The 17,975-nt window shown below is 39.7% G+C and overlaps 1 protein-coding gene across 2 annotated transcripts in view; it reads left to right on the top strand.

The window, feature by feature from the left end:
- The window catches only part of fancg (FA complementation group G), a 66,606-nt gene that overhangs the window by 44,642 nt on the left and 3,989 nt on the right, over window positions 1–17,975 (top strand). For both annotated transcript variants that reach the window (XM_048601741.1, XM_048601749.1), the window contains exons 10-13: window positions 2,644–3,038; window positions 5,786–5,835; window positions 15,373–15,540; window positions 16,846–16,969. In XM_048601741.1, the coding sequence (XP_048457698.1) occupies window positions 2,644–3,038; window positions 5,786–5,835; window positions 15,373–15,540; window positions 16,846–16,969 (737 nt within the window). The remainder of the gene's footprint in view (window positions 1–2,643; window positions 3,039–5,785; window positions 5,836–15,372; window positions 15,541–16,845; window positions 16,970–17,975) is intronic.

Raw genomic sequence — 17,975 nt, 5'->3', positions numbered from 1 at the left:
AATCTTAACATTGGCCTTTAATATTTAATTGCCTTACTACCACTGAATTCCACACTATCAATATTCTGGGGTTGCCATTGACCAGAAACTAAACTTGACCTGACCTATAACCACTAGTTACACAAGCAAGTCAGAGGCTAGTAATTCTGCAGTGGGTACTCCCCTCCTGTCTCCTGAATACTTGTCCACCGCCTACAAGGCACAAGTCAGGACTGTGATGTAATATTTGCCACTTGCTTGGATGAGTGTAGCTCCAAAAACACTCGAGAAACGTTGTCATCCAGGACAACACAACCTATTTGACTGGCATTCCCTACACCACCTTCAGTATTGACCACCTTCACCAACGACACAAGGTGGAAGCAGTTCCATGTATGAGATGCACTGCAGTAACTCAGCAACAGTAGCTCTCCTTCGGCAGCATCTTCAAGCCAACAGGCCTGTTGTTGGACAAAGGCACAGATATATAGAAGCACCACCGCCTACAAGAACCCTTCAAGTCACGCACCATCTGGACCTTAAAATATATCACTATTCCTTCATGATCAGAATCATGGAATTCCGTTCCCCATGGTGTTGTGGATATTCCTATACCCCAGGACTTCCTTATGTGTGTGTTCATGGAAAGCGGATGTTGCTGGCTAAGTCAGCACATTTTGCCATTCCTGTTGGCCTTGAGAAAGTGGTGGTGAGCTGCTGCCTTGAGCTGCTGCAGTACTTGCAGTAGAGACACTCTGTGCTATTGGGAATTCCAGGATTTTGACCTAGCAATAGTAAAGAAACAATGATCTATTTCCAAGTCATGATGGTCTGTGTCTTGGAGGGGAACTTGCAAATGATGGTGTTCCCGTGTATCTGTTGCCCTTATCCTTTTGTGTGGTCTTATTAATTTTTGCAACCTCTAGCCTCGTGCTGATAGACTGTAAAGTTTGTACACTCTATGCCTTCCTGCCATGCTCAGGTTATGAATTGCATCATTGCTACTTTGCTTTCTTGCCTTTTTCTCGCTCTGAAATTCATCACATCTTCCCTCACCCCCACAATTTAGTTTAAGCCCTTGATACCAACCTAGTTATATGACTCAACAGAACAATAAACCCAGCAAGGCTTAGGTGAAGATTGTCCCAACAATACAGCTTTCACTTGCTCAGATCCTAGTGCCAATGGCCCATAAATGAAAATCACTTCCTCCTAAACCATTCTTTGATTCATGCATTTAAGTCTTTAATCTTATTTACCTTATTTCAATTTGCTTGTGGTTTAGGTGATAATCCAGAGATTATTGCATTTGTTGTTCTGCTTTTTAATACATTCACTATCTGATCAGACTCTCTGTGCAGAACCTCTTTCAGCAGCCTACCTATGTCACTATGAACAATGAATTAGTATGTTTTTATTCTGTCATGTTAATCTTTGGGGCATGGATTGAACGGATGTTTAAGGGTGAGGTAGCCATGCAGGTAGCAGTGAGACTAATCATGAGGAGGGTTCTTGAGACAAGATTCAGGCACATCAAACTGGTACAGGTAATGAATTGAAGAGCATCAAGGGATGATAATGGGCCAGAACCTGGCAGCGATTTCCAGTGGAGGAATGTTGCTGGTCCATTTTGGGCTGCCAGTATGATGATGGAGTTGGAAAGTTGGGAAGTCATCTTTGGAAAACAAGGATGAGGCTTATATTCACAGTTGGAGTTGAGCCAGACTGGGACAAAGAGCAGCAGCATTTTTATTTTGTTTGTTTGGGGTGGAGTAAACAAAATGAAATCTGGACAGTAAAGCTGCAATATTGCCCAAGACAACTGAATTAGCATGTTGGCAGATGACTGTTACCAGTCCTGAAAAAACCTGCCCAGACCAGAAGCTACATGCAGACACATTGTTGTTGGTAATATTTCAACAGAACTACCTCATAAATGTGAAAATCTTTCTCAATTGCAACAGAGCATTCATTACCAGCTGTGATGTAGGGGTGGAACCCTGAGGATGCTTGACAGGTTAGACATTGAGAAAATGTTTCCATTAATGGGGAAAATTTCAGACTGAGTGAGATGGTACAGAACAGTGGAATGCTTGTTTAAAACTGAGATATGAAGAAATTGCTTCTCCCAGAGGATAGTGAAGGCTAGATCACTCAAAATCTCTAACGAGAAGATAGATAGATTTTTGAAATATTGAGGAGTTGAGGACTATGAGGAGTTGGTACGAAAGGGGAGGTGAGACCTGCAGCAGATCAGCCATGATTTTATAGAATATTGGGCAGGTTTGAGGGGCTGATTGCTCCTGTTTATTACATTTTTATTTCTTATGTTCTTAACTTTGAAACATCAATTTACAGGTGACAGTATATTTTGCTTCTGATCATGTTTTCTGTTGTGTTGCACACATTAAGCTTGAGCATAAGTTCACTTTCTTTTCTGTTTCTGCTTTCTTCACATTACCATTTTCCTCTTCTAACTGTCTGTTCCGCTCTGTTATACACTGCTTGACTTTTGTATACTTCTCTGAATCTCTGTCTTTTTCTTTCCTTTATGGTGGGAGATGGTGAGTGAGCTCCCATGAGCTTCAGATTGCCTTTTAAAAGGCATTGTATCAGAAATTTATCATTGTTTTCAAATTTGAATTGTACTGTGCTTTCTCATAGATATTTGTTGTAGCAGATCACACCATTCCTAGAATTCCTGAAATCTATTTGGAAGCAGCAGTAGCACTCCTGCATTGTCAGAGATTTAATGATGTCATCACTGTTTCTGAGGAACTTGCCAGCAAAATGACATGTTTAATTTCAGAAAAATTGACATTTGAAATTACAGTTAATGAATGGCTGTCCAGTGATTGCTCAAAAAGCACCGAAGCCCCAGAAATCAACACCAGTCATCAGACCTGTCATTTAAACAGTTTCAGTGAGTCACAAATACTTTGGGCAAAGAAGAAAGAAACTCTCAATTATATTTTATGGGCAGCAACTGCATTTTTATATCAAGGACAAGCATTTGCTCTCTTGAAAAATAATAAGGAATCGATTACTAATTTTACTCGGTGAGTTGGTATTTTGAGTACATTGTCTTTTACAAGATTCCAAGTTAATGCCAAGCAGAAAGTGTTTGTTGATAATTCATACTACTGTGTCCTAGCAGGTTTTACACTGCAAAGTAGTCTTGGAAAATATAAATATACAGGAGTGGGAAAGGTTATTTTGGTCCAATTAACTAATCTTAGAGTTCAAAAGCAATGCAAAATTTGTTCTTGGACTGCCTCTTGATTTTTATTTTCTTGACAAGTACTGTCCAACATTACTGTCCAAATTACTGTTTTTCTGTCAACTTTGGATTGCCCGTAACTATTCACTACCCTCAGACAGTTGCATATTTCAAACAGTTCCCTCACTTTCCCTGCCCTGACCTTCAACCCATCCCACTCATTTTCACGATCCAGTATTACAGTTCTTAGATTCAATTCAAGATCATCCCATCCATCTATCTTTTCCTTTTATAGAAACAAACTCTCTGCTGCTCTAAATTTTGCTTTAGGAGCATGATGCAAAGCATTGAAAGAGCATTGGATTACACCATTTAATAGTTCCATAATGTTCTTTCTGTAATATGGCAGTCAAAACTTATACTGTTTCATGTTCCCTTTCTCTCCTCTGCCTGATCCGTTTCCTTAGATTAAAAAACCAAAATAACTGCAGATGCTGGAAATATGAAACAAAAACAGAAATTGCTGGAAAATCTCAGCAAGTCTGGGAGCATCTGTGGAGAGAAATAAGAGTTAACGTTTCGGTTCCATTGACCCTTCTTCAGAACTCTGAAGTTCTGAATAAGTTAACAAATGGTTATCTTAAAGAAATTTACAAAATCATGAGGGGCATGGACAGGGCAAATAGCCAAGGTCTTTTCCCCAGGGTAAGAGCCCAAAACTAGAGATCATAGGTGTAAGGTGAGAGGGGAAAGATTTAAAAGGGACCTAAGGGGCAACTTTTTCATGGAGAGGTTGCTGTGTGTGTGGAATGAGCTGCCAGAGGAAGTGGTGGAGGCTAGTACAATTACAACATTGAAAAGGCATCTGGATGGATATATTAATAGGAAGGGTTTACAGGGATATGGGCCAAATGCTGGCAAATGGGATTAGATTAATTTAGGATATCTGGTCAGTATGGACGAGTTGGACTGAAGGGTCTGTTTCTGTGCTGTACATCTATGACTCAATGACTCTGAGGACATTTCCTTTTCCATTGGCAAGTGCAATTGTTACTATATAACTATTATCAATTTGTTTTAAAAACCCAACTGGTTCACTCGCGTCCTTTTAGAAAAGGAAATCTTCGGATGCCCAACTTGCATGTAGCTCCAGACCCGCACCAATGTCAGTTAACCTTTAATTGCTGTCTGCGCAATTAGGGATGGACAATAAATTCTGGCCTAGCCAGAGATGCTTCCATCCTATGAAAGAATAAAGGAACCAAAAGAGACAGATGTAAAGAAAATGTCAAGAATGAGATGATGTGATGAAATAAAAATTACACAGTGGGTTCTGGAATGTGGAACATTTTCTGAAGAAGGGACCTGACCCAAAATGTCAACTTTTCTGCCCCTCTGATGCTGCCTGGCCTACTGTGTTCCTCCAGCTCCACACTGTGATATCTCCTGAGTTCTGGAATGTGTTGTTTGGAAGAGTGGTCAAAGCAGCAGATTAGAGTTGTATAGCATGGAAGCAGACCCTTTGGTCCAACTCGTGCATGCCAACCAAGTTTCCCAAACTAAACTAGTTCTACTTGCCTGTTTTTGGCCCATATTCCTCTAAATCTTTCCAATTCATATACCTTTCTAATTGTCTTTTAAATGTTGTACCTGTACCTGCATCTAACACTTCCTCTGGCAGTTCATTCCAAATATGAACCACGCTCTGTATGAAAACACTGCCCTTCAGGTTCCTTTTAAATCTTTCTCCTCTTACCTTAAAATTATGCCCTCTGGTTTTGGACTCCCCTCCCTTAGGAAAAAGACCTTGCTATTCACCTCATGATGTTATAAACCTCTCTAAGGGCACCCTTCAACCTCTATACTCCGGTAGGAAATGTCTCAACCTATCCAGCTTCTCCTTTATAACTCAAACTCTCCAGTCCCAGTAATATCCTTGTAAATCTTCTCTGCCCTTTCTAATCTTCCCTTTCCAATTTAATAATATCCTTCCTACAACAGGGTGACCAGAACTGTACACAGTACTCCAAAGGTGCCCTCATCAACATCTTGTGCAACCGCAACGTGACATTCCAACTGCTAAATTCAATGGTCTGAATAATGAAAGCAAGAGTGCCAAATGCCGCCTTTACCACCCTGTCTACTGTGATGCCATTTTCAACACCTTGCACTTTATCTAAACCAAACTCCATCCGCCACTCCTCAGCCCTTTGACCCAATTGATCAAGATCCCTTTGTAAGCTTAGATAACCTTCCTCACTGTCTACTATACACCCAATTATGGTGTCTTCTGCAAATTTACCAACCATGTTTCCTATGACTTTTAAAATACCTGTGCTAATGGGCTAGAAAGAGGAAATGAGATGAATTGGATAACATTTTCAAAGAAACTGGTACAAGTACCATAGACCAAATGGCATCCTTTATGGCTGTATCCTTCTATGATTCTGTACTTTTATGAATTTTGATTGCACAGAAATTGAGAAGAATTTATTGATTTATAATAAGAATATCCTTTAGAGATTTTTCTGCATTAATTGTTCAATATTATAGGATCATATTTATGACGTGTATTTCTTTTTACAGGTGTGTAAATTTGCTTCTTAAGGTTCAAGTTGTCTGCCCTCCTGATTTGGGTAAACTATATTCTAAATACTTCAACATTAAGTTTTATTTATTCATTTTTAAAAAGTTAGTGTTATTGAAATGTGACACACAATAGTCTGAGCACCAGCAATGAGTATTCAAGTTTGGTACAGTTTTTGATTTGACTGTATGGAGATTAGCCTCTTCATGAAATCAGTATACTTTGTGATGCACTTGACAAAGATTATGTCTGTGTGTAGTTGTGCTTTAAGGGAACTTTTCCACCAAGGTTATAGTTTATTGCCTGTGGAATTAGTTAAGTAGCCTGCAACCATAATGACAAATGAGGTTTTAAAAATCCCATACTTCCAAAGTACAAAAATGGGCATTTGACTATAATTAGAATATATCTCTTATGACTCTGAAATGATTGTGTTCATTTTCAGCCAATGAGGAACTGAAACCTGAGAGATCCAATCCGTCAGCTTTTGTTGCCAAAGCTCAAACCAAATTACTTTTGTTTTGCACTGTTTCCAAGCACCTCTTTTTTTTTTTCTCTCACTTGGGTCATTGTGTGTGGCTGAAAAGAGTAGAAACCATTTTTTTATTTTGAAAGGCACAAAATAAAACTACCAAAATGTATTTGTAAAGTTGATTAAACAATGTTCAAATATTGGGCTTGTGCTGGGAATTGACTTGAATACTGGTATTGTCCCAACTTTTGTAGGCAACTATGAGAGATCTGTCAGTGAACTTGGAACTTTGCCCCCACACATTAACTTACAATATCATGTTAATTCTGGGTTAAGTATGTTGCATGATGGCCAAGCACAAAAATTAGCAATCAACAATGTAGTGAGACAGTGAGAAGTGGTTGGGGAAAATCAGAAGTAAAAGTTTTTCAGCATACTTTACTGTTTAAAAAAGTTATACTTATCACTGTTGTTTTTACTGTTGAAGAACAGGGAACCTTGTATTTCTCACAGGTCTGATGTTTGTGGACAGTATGTTTCAGGCACTTTGATATGGAACAATGTATTTCAAAAATTCTTTAGTTACCAAAGTCTGGCCTATGTGCTCATTGGAGATCCAATTGTAGGAAGAATTTCCCTGTGCAGGGCTACACAGATGCTAACTAAAATCAGCCCTGGACAACTAAGAAGGCAGTTTAACAAAAACTTCTAGAATTATTTTAATTATTAAATGGCAAATTGTTTCCTTGGTGAAGCTACTAAATATGTGAAAATATAAAGATTCCCCCTTAATTGTTTCCAAGTCCTGATCATCCTTTCTAATGCCTCCAGTCAATGTATACGCTTGCTGAAGTGTAGCCAATCTTTTATTACTCTGAATCTCCTAGTATATGTACACCCCAGGAATCTTTCTCCCTTCAGATGTCTTATATTTGTATTTTCTGTACTTCAACACACCCTAATCCCCACCATCTCCATAACAGTACTGAGTAGTTCACTCCTCACCCCTGTCTCTTAAACACTCTCCTTTGTATGCCACCCAGATGTCAAGTATCATCCAGTAAGCAAATCCTATATTGTGCATCTTTGTGCAAACAAGCCGCAGGCTTGAACGCCACAGTACACCCAGCTACTAAAATTGTTTGTAATGCTGTTAAGTCATTTAATTTATGGACTGACAGTTTTTGTCCCAGCATATTAGTTTGGCATTATCACATCAATCCTATTATAATCAACTTGAATGCACTGCCATTACAATTTCCAGGTGGCTAATCATTTTCACTATAGAATAGGCTGCTTCAAAAACAAATATAATTATTTTCTGTGGTATTGTATATGGCAAGTCACAATTAGCTTTATTGTCTTGTTTCTCGTTCTCTTTGTCCCTGTTTTTGTTATTTCACACCTCCTTTCTTTGCCAACTCTCTTCAGAGGGAAGGTAATGGTGTGGCAAGGAATAAAATTTAACATGTCTGCTGACTATTTGGTTTGGGGGTTTTAGGAAAAATTTGGCCTCTGTGATTTCTTTCCCATCCCCCTTCAATTTACTGTGCTTCTCTCCATTGCTCCTATTACATTCCCTATCCCTTCTTGCTACCAAATCAACCATCCTTTATCTCCGTCACTACCCCTATATATCACTTGGAACAATCCTCTCAAGCTTCTTCATGATCTCCTCTTCTTTACTGTGTCATATACGTGAACCTTGACACTCTATTCACCTCTGCATAGAAAAGTCTATGGACAACCAAATGCTCCCTCGACCTTAGCTAGCTGTTCTTCACCATTGCCCGTTCTCTCCTACCGCTGTCTCCTCCATTCTATCCGGGTTCATAAGAGCCTGGTATGGCAACTGCTGTGCCCAGAACTGTAAGAAACTATAGAAAGTTGCGTGCATAGCCCAGACCATCACAGAAGCCAACCTCCCATCCATGGACTTAATTCACACTTCTTGTTGCCTGTGTGGCTTTTATAAATATTTGTTTCTTTTTCCACTATCAACTTCCTGCTCCTTCCTTCTGTTAAATGGAAAATATAAATATCATACTTGTTATAAGGTGAGATAATTGCATGCCGTCTGCAGGATTATACTACTTTGTATGAATCAGAACTCAAATTGCATTAAAGTGTAATCTCTCTCCTGAGTTTAATGGATTTTCTGATATTAATCAAACACACAGCAAAGCAGGTGTGCAATCAGTCCTTTAACACACACAAACCTTTGTTTTTAAAACAAAGTATTCATTTTACCTAAATAAAGATTTTTATATTTAACCTCAACTTTTAATCAATTACCTCTGTAAAGCTGTTGAACAATATTAATACATCCTGAGAAATTAAGTATGTTATACATGGCTAGACAACATACCTGAAATTCAGCTGAGTCTCAGCACAAGTAAAAATATAAGTTTAAGGCTTTTAGGAAATACTGAATCCTTCAAATGGAAGTTAGTGAAGACATTAAAAACACAAAGAGCAGTTAATCATTTGGTAGTACAGAACATGAGTATTTTTTGCATATGGAACTTGAGTTTTGTTAAAGTTTTCTTTCCATGCTGTCATCAGGACAGTTTACAAAAATACCAGTTTAGAGGGATAACCAACCTTTAATACTGCGTGTGAGGAGAGTGCTGATTGGTTTGCTGGGTTAACTCTGATTGGAAAAGTGTTGCTATAGAGAATGCACAAGTAAATCGTAATTGTATGTTAACTGCCAAGCTTTGCTTAAATTTTAAACCAAGCAGATTGTGATTGATGAAAGCATTGTCCTGGGAAATGCACCAGCAAATGGCTATCACCTGTTTAGAGTCACAGAGATATACAGCACGGAAACAGACCCTTCAGTCCAACTTGACCAGATCCTAGGTAAATCTAGTCCTATTGGCCCATATCCCTCTTAAACCCCTTCCTAATCGTATACCCATCAGATGCCTTTTAAATATTGTCATTGTACCAGTCTCTACCACTTCCTCTGGCAGCTCATTGCATACATGCACCATCCTCCGCGTGAAAAAATTGCCCCTTAGGTCCCGTTTAAATCTTTCCCCTCTCACTTTAAACCTAAACCCTCTAGTTTTGGACTCCCCCATCTCTGGGAAAAGACCTTGGCCATTTACCCTATCCATGCCCCTCATGATTTTATAAACCTCTATAAGGAGGGCCCTACACTCCAGGAAAAATTAGCCCCAGCCTATTGAGCCTCTCCCTATAGCTCAAACCCTCCAATCCTGGCAACATCCTTGTAAATCTTTTCTGAACCCTATCAAATTTCACAACATCCTTTCTATAGCAGGGAGATGAGAATTGCACACAGTATTCCAAAAGCAGCCTAACCAATGTCCTGTACAGCTGCAACATGAATTCCTAACTTTGATACTCAATGCACTGGCCAATAAAGGCAAGCATACCAAATGCTTTGTTCACTATACTATCTACCTGCGACTCCACTTTGAAGGAACTATGAACCTGCACTCCAAGGTCCTTTTGTTTGGCAACACTCCCCAAGACCTTACCAAAGAACAAAGAAAATTACAGCACAGGAACAGGCCCTTCGGCCCTTCAAGCCTGCGCCAATCCAGATCCTCTATTTAAACCTGTCACCTATTTTCCGAGGATCTGTATCCCTCTGCTCCCTGCCCATTCATGTATCTGTCCAGATACATCTTAAATGATGCTATCGTGCCCGCCTCTACCACCTCCGCTGGCAACGCGTTCCAGGCACCCACTACCCTTGCGTAAAAAACTTTCCACGCATATCTCCCTTAAACTTTTCCCCTCTCACCTTGAAATCATGACCCCTAGTAATTGAGTCCCCCACTCTGGGAAAAAGCTTCTTGCTATCCACCCTGTCTATACCTCTCATGATTTTGTAGACCTCAATCAGATCCCCCCTCAACCTCCGTCTTTCTAATGTAAATAATCCTAATCTACTCAACCTCTCTTCATAGCTAGCACCCTCCATACCAGGCAACATCCTGGTGAGCCTCCTCTGCACCCTCTGCAAAGCATCCACATCCTTTTGGTAATGTGGCGACCAGAACTGTACGCAGTATTCCAAACATGGTCAAACCAAAGTCCTATACAACTGTAACATGACCTGCCAACTTTTGTACTCAGTACCCCATCCGATGAATGAAAGCATGCCGTATGCCTTCTTGACCAGTCTATTGACCTGCGTTGCCACCTTCAGGGTACAATGGACCTGAACACCCAGATCTCTCTGTGCATCAATTTTCCCCAGGGCTTTTCCATTTACCGTATAGTTTGCTCTTGAATTGGATCTTCCAAAATGCATCACCTCGCATTTGCCTGGATTGAACTCCATCTGCCATTTCTCCGCCCAACTCTCCAATCTATCTATATTCTGCTGCATTCTCCGACAGTCCCCTTCACTATCTGCTACTCCACCAATCTTAGTGTCATCTGTAAACTTGCTAATCAGACCATCTGTACCTTCCTCCAGATTACTTATGTATGTCACAAACAACAGTGGTCCCAACACGGATCCCTGTGGAACACCACTGGTCACAGTTCTCCATTTTGAGAAACTCCCTTCCACTATAACTCTCTGTCTCCAGTTGCCCAGCCAGTTCTCTATCCATTTAGCTAGTACACCCTGGACCCCATGCAACTTCACTTTCTCCATCAGCCTACCATGGGGAACCTTATCAAACGCCTTACTGAAGTCCATGTCAATGAATTCTACAGCCCTTCCCTCATCTATCAAGTCTGTTACTTCCTCAAAGAATTCTATCAAGTTGGTAAGACATGACCTTCCCTGCACAAAACCATGCTGCCTATCACTAATAAGCCCATTTTCTTCCAAATGTAAATAGATCCTATCCCTCAGAACCTTCTCCAGCAGCTTCCCCACCACTGACATCAGGCTCACCGGTCTCTAATTACCTGGATTATCCTTGCTACCCTTCTTAAACAAGGGGACAACACTAGCAATTCTCCAGTCCTCCGGGACCTCACCCGTGCTCAAGGATGCTGCAAAGATATCTGTTAAGGCTCCAGCTATTTCCTCTCTCGCTTCCCTCAGTAACCTGGATAAAATCCCATCCGGACCTGGGGACTTGTCCACCCTAATGCCTTTTAGAATACCCAACACTTCCCCCCTTTTTATGCTGACTTGACCTAGAGTAATCAAACATCTAACTTAACATCCATCATGTCCCTGTCCTCGGTGAATGCCGACGCAAAGTACTCATTAAGAATCTCACTCATTTTCTCTGACTCCTCGCATAACTTCCCTCCTTTGTCCTTGAGTGGGCCAACCCTTTCTCTAGTTACCCTCTTGCTCCTTATGTATGAATAAAAGGCTTTGGGATTTTCCTTAACCTTGTTTACTAAAGGGTGATAAGATAAGGATAAGGTAATAAGGACCATTAAGTTAATAAGTCCTGCCCTGATATAACTTTCCAAAATGCAGCACCTCACATTTATCTAAATTAAACTACATCCACCACTCCTTGGCCCATGGTCCATCTGATCAAAATCCTGTTGTACTCTGTTTTGTAAATTAAAACAGATACTGCACATTCTCACGTTTTTTCTGGCTATAGGACAGGGTCCTGTGCAGCAATATATATAGCTTTCGATACATACCATTGCACCACACTGCAAGCCCAACTGACAGTCATAAATTGGTTGTTAACATAATTCTTTGCACACTCAGGATTATTCAACAAATGTCCAATTACAGAATCATATCCAATATTGTTGCAGGTTTTATAAGTGTGAGCTATCTGGAAATGGTCAGTACCTTGCTTGTTGACAACAGCCAAAGGGATATGTTGATGGATATGATCTGCCTGATGTAAAGTTGGCATACCTAGCATCATACCGGCATGAAATTAATTTGCCACGTTACTCATTTGTGTGATTGGTGGGATTTCCTTTTGGCTTGAAGGCAGCAGCATGTTTGTGATGAATACCAGTCATGTTGTGGCTGCAAAGTGTCACCATTAAAAAGTCGCTTCATCTGTTGCTCGAACCTTTTGAGATACCTTATCCTTTCATGGGAATCTCAGGTAAACTGGGGACTTTTCAGGGCTGCTTTAGATTCACAGGTTTGCACGATATAGTGAAAAATAATCTAATCAGGGTACCCAATATCCAACAGAATGGCTTTGGTGAAGCTTCTAGCTTCCAGCTTCCAGTGGTCAAATGGCTTGGGTCCTATTTATGAAGTTGTTGATAAGGCAATAATCTTAGAGAGTGTGGAACTGTCAGAATCTCAATTTGTACACTCACCAGTGAAGGTAGGTTTGTGCTGCTGGGTGGTTCAGCACATGCCAGTCACCATACTGTTGCATTGTCTTCCACTTCTGGAAGCTGCTGCCACACACAGACCTTCAAGGTCGTACAGTGGATAAAAATATTACACAGAATGTTGGTTTGTGATATACAGTAAAAGAATCCCCAGCTGGTTTCTCAACTAGGACATTGAGGAAAAGGACGACACGGTGACACAGTAGTTAGCACTGCTGCCTCATAGTGCCAGGGACCCAGGTTTGACTTTAGCCTTGGGTGACTGTCTGATGAGTGGAGTTTGCACGTTCTCCCCGTATCTGCATGGGTTTCTGCTGGATGCTCTGATTTCCTCCCATAGTCCAATGATGTGCAGGTTAGGTGGATTAGCCATGGGAAATGCAGGGTTATGGGGATAGGGTGAAGGTTCTGGCTGCAGGTGGGATGCTCTTCAGAGGGTTGGTGCAGGTTTGATGCACATGGGGATTATATAATTCTGTAACTTCCATTTCCAATGTGAATTTGAATGCAGAATTAAGACATGTAAGGAAATTATTTTCCTGGAAATCTCTCTTGGATCAAATGACACCTAGCTTCCCACTCCTTGCCTATGTCTGATGTGTACATTTACTACGGTGGAAAACATAGCTGCATACAAGAATTCTGTACATGTCTTGATGGGCTTCCACCCTGCACTCCAATTAACTGCCAATCATCATGAACTGGTGCATTTCCCATTTGCACTGCCTGTACCAATCAGAGTTCACTTTCCAAACAATCAACACTCTTATTACAGTGTAAATGCTGGTCTTAGCCTTAAATTGGTATTGTTGCAAATTGTCCAGATAAATGCAAGATGGAAATTTTTGACAAAATGTTGTTTTTCAGCAGTCCAAAGCATGTCGGATATATTTAAAATCATTATTGTGAAGTATTACTTTTTTCTTTCTTTAAACTCTATTTTTTTGGATACCAGAAATTTCACTTGCCAATCACAAACAGTAGCACTTGAATTTGTTCAGAATCGCATTGCTAGAGCGTAAAATCCGGGTGATAAGTTCGCATAGTGTAAAATGGCCGACAAGGGTTAGGTAGACTTAAACAGCCTGCTCCAACATTTGAGTGAAATATAATGATACCTTTGAACAGGGCTACTCCAAAGTGAACGGGAGGCCCTACACAAACAATCATCTGAGACAGTTTGATCAGAGGATGCCTAAGGATAGATGCAAATTCTTTAAAATACGACAAGTGATTGATTCCAGCCTCATTAATGAAAGAATGTTGTCCTGTCAGGTGAACAGCAGTTAGAACAAGGGGGATAAATCTCAGTCCATGATGCAGTCAGCTTAACTCATTAACAGTTGTTTTCATAGCTGCTTCAAGTTTTTTTGTAGTAATCGGTTGTTTCTTTGAAGTTATTCACGAAATTAAGAAATAGGTCCTAGTTAAAGATTCTTCAGGTAATCATAGAGATGGATTTCAACACAATTATAGATACACATATAACCAAAGTATAATAGAAGCATTATGGGAAAAACATTTAAACCTAGATGTGAAAGTTAATCAGTCTCAGGAAATACTTTCCTTATCTCCACAAAGATGCCTGGTATGTTCTGAACGAAATAGATTGTTCACAATTTATTAGTTAAAAAGTACAAATAACTTTATAATGGTAAATTAATACTATGAATCTTATAGCAGTTAGTTAAAAACAACTGTCTTTTGTATTTTTTATATCTATAATTGGGACAGTGGAAAATGTAAGAGGAATAACAATTTGAAGAGAGAGCACATGGAATACAATGAATAACAGAATTCAAGCAGTCGTTAGAGATAAGCAAGTATGGGACAGACCCAAAGGAGTATATCCAGTAACTTTGGAATGCGAATTAATAGGAAACATAGAAAGATCCCAAGGCCTGGAGATGACAATATCTGTTAAACACCATGAGATCATTGGAACCTGGGGCTGTCCATTGGAATGCTATCATTGATTAGGTGTTTCCCAGGATTGGGTGTGTGGAATAAGAGGGAAGGACACAGTGATCACATTGTATGTGATTATTGTAACACAAAATGTATAAAACTGCTGTATTTCACTCTCAAAATCAGAGTGTGTCATTGAACTTTCTTCTGATCTGAGCCGTGGATTAAGAGAACGACTGGGTTCTCACGTTGAGGCCAGATTTGGGGAAGATCTTTTGGCCCTCTCCTTGCTTGAATAAAGTCTGTCAGTTGCCTGAATCCTGCCTGCCTCCTGAGTCTTTGAACCTGGTTGAGGGCTACGCTCCTACACAAAGACGAATGGGAAATCTGACAGACTGTGGCAAAAACACAAATCTGTGTATATTTTCTCCTTTTTTGGTAATGTCAGACTGAATAACCAAAAACATTGAGATATTCGAGGATCTTTCACCAAAATGCAGGGCCAGCTAACTATGTTACTAAAGCTCAGACCTCCTCGATAGATAGTCACATTCCATTCCTCACCTCCGGTGCTGAGATAAACAGGTAGTTAACTCCAATTTAGTCTTCAGTACAGTTTTGCTGTGTATTGTCACCTCTCCAAATGTTAATTGCTTTAAAAATGAAGTACATATTTCACAGATTTATTGGGCAGAATTGGGATTTAATTCCCCTAAGTCTTCAGTTAAAATCCTATGGTATAATTTATTAATATTTTGGTTGTAAATCAACGGTTCCAATGATCATCTTATGTTCTCAACAGCACATTCTATCTCTCAGGATGAACAACACCATAGGGGATCTGCCAGCAGTGTAAAAACTTTGAAGTCTCATGAAATACACCTACACAAAATTTGAATTCAGAAATTATTTTAAATGTCTATCTTACAGGAGTGCCTGATGATCAGATTGAAACCTTGAAAAAGAATATGATTGAGGTTAAAATCCTACAAAAATTGAAATCATTGGCTTTCGTTGGGAGAGGAATACAGCTGGCAGAAAGGGGTCAGAACCTAGAAGCTCTGCAAAATTTCCAGCTGAGTCTACAAGCTTATCATGGTATCTTATTTTTGTAACTTTGATTTACATTTCAACATTTAAACGTTCATGATTGTTCAAAGCACGCCAACATCAGTATTTCATGGTGACAAAATGTTATGGATCTGTTTCCTTTTGTGTATACTTTTGCTGACAAAGATGAATATAAATCCACCCTTGCTCCTAAAAAGTCAATAATAGTTAGGATTTTATTTGGTTTTTATCAACTTGCACTTGCATCTGCAGAGATTAGAAGTGCAACATTAATTCTAAAATCGCACTCGAACTACCATAGAGCCAAGGGGAATGCACTGACTGGAAGAACTGGGCACATACATGTGGTTTAAAATAAAACATTGACGGCAATGAACATTTATGTGAAAAAGTTGTTTGTCACAATGTGTGTTTTTTAATGTGCCAGCTACATGAGGGAATGGTATACTTTCCTGGTGTCAGGCTGATGGCATTGAATATGAGAGAATATCTGGCTGGACGGGTGCAACCTTGGACTTCTTGGACCATGAAGAAGCCTGCTGTTTTTAGTATCCTGTCATGTTGTTAACTCTCAGTAAGAATGGGAATATAGCATGAACTTGCACTAACAGTGCTTCTGAGACCATCTTTGTGTAACTGCAAACAGATTGGCAATTATTAAGTCATTTTACCACTTGTAGCCTTGAATGACTTTATAAAGATTTCGGTGAATTTTTAAAAAATTCATTAACGGGATGATGGCGTCGCTGGCTAGGCAGCATTTATTGCCCATCCCTAATTGCCCAGAGTGCAGTTCAAAGTCAGCCACATTGCTGTAGGTCTGGAGTCACATGTAGGCCAGACTAGGTAAGGATGGCAGTTTCCTTCCCTAAAGGACATTAGTGAACCAGGTGGGTTTTTCCTAACAATTGACAGTGGATTATGGTCATCATTAGATTCTTAATTCCAGATATTTTATTGAATTCAAATTCCACCATCTGCAGTGGTGGGATTCAAACCCAGGTCCCCAGAACATTATCTGTGTCTCTGGATTAACAGTCCAGCGATAATACCACTAGGCCATCGCCTCCCCCATGTGCTGTCTAGTGACACTGACTGCCTGTGGTGAAGGTAAGTTCTAATTTTGGTTGCACCATTTGGAACAACACTTTAATTGTAAGTAATGAAACAGTTGCCAGCAGCAGTAAACTTATAAAAACAAACTGAGAATTAAGTGTTCTGCCAAGTACTGAGTAACCTGTGCATATTCGTTTTTTTTTGTCTAGCACTTATACAACCAGCATTCTAGGTGTTTTCTGTAGTAAAATTTTGTGAATTCTGCTCCAATTGTAGATAGTTTTGAAGCTGTATATCATCTGGTAGAAATTCTGTGGAAACTTGAAAGGAAACAAGAAGCTGTCGCTTTTTGGCTAAAACAGGCAGAAGCAGAGAAAAGACACAAAGCGAATGCCTCAGAGTAAGTAAAACAGAGCTCAAATGATGATTTAGAAGAAAAGTCTAAAGCGTGTTGAATCATAAAGTTTTAGGTAGGTAATCCTGAGATTCTTAATAATAACCAGAAGTATAGTGTAGCAGTTATGTTAATCCACATGGCTTGGCCTAATAATGTGGACGCTGCATATTTAAATTCCACAATAGCAGTTTGAGAAATTCAATTAATTTTTTTTAAAAATCTACAAATTAAAAGCTGGCATTATAAAAGTGATTCAGAGATAGTAGAAACTGCAGATGCTGGAGAATCTGAGATAACAAGGTGTAGAGCCGGATGAACACAGCAGGCCAAACGGCATCAGAGGAGCAGGAAGGCTGACGTTTCAGGCCTAGACCCTTCAGAAAAAACGTCAGCCTTCCTGCTCCTCTGATGCTGCTTGGCCTGCTGTGTTCATCCAGCTCTGCATCTTATTATAAAAGTGACCTTGAATCAGTCAGATTATTTTAAGAACTCAACTTGGGAATGACCTGCCGTTTTTAATTTAACATTTCAGTACCTTAGTATTGTGATTACAGTAATGTTTATCTTGCCTCTGAAATGGCCTGTTGAGCCACTACAAATAAATAACACCAGTATATAATAACATCAAGGTTAACTGGATATGGGCCATAAATGACAGCAATGTCCATGTCCTGAGAATAAATTTAAAAACAAGAGTATGTGTGATCTTCTGACTTAATATACTGTCCTTTCACCTCTGGGGCTAGGTCTGATTCTATTCCAGGCTATTTTGAAAGGCTGTCTTTGCTATTTCTAAGGATCCCTTGAAACGTTTGGTCAGTCTCACTTCAGTTCCAAATAGGTGTGAAACCCCAGAACTGTTTCTAGTCCACCATTGGGAATATCACTTGGAGGCAATATGGATGGTAGGTATGGAAGCAGGAAAATAAATAGTGCTTTTAGTCAATAAAGTAATTTTGAAACGTAATCAGTGTTGTGATGTGGGAAATGCATCAGCCAATTTATGCAC

Source organism: Rhincodon typus, chromosome 1, assembly GCF_021869965.1.
Source record: "Rhincodon typus isolate 14 chromosome 1, sRhiTyp1.1, whole genome shotgun sequence".
Taxonomy (NCBI): domain Eukaryota; kingdom Metazoa; phylum Chordata; class Chondrichthyes; order Orectolobiformes; family Rhincodontidae; genus Rhincodon; species Rhincodon typus.
The sequence above is the reverse complement of the archived record's forward strand: the minus strand, read 5'-3'. Positions and strand labels throughout refer to the sequence as shown.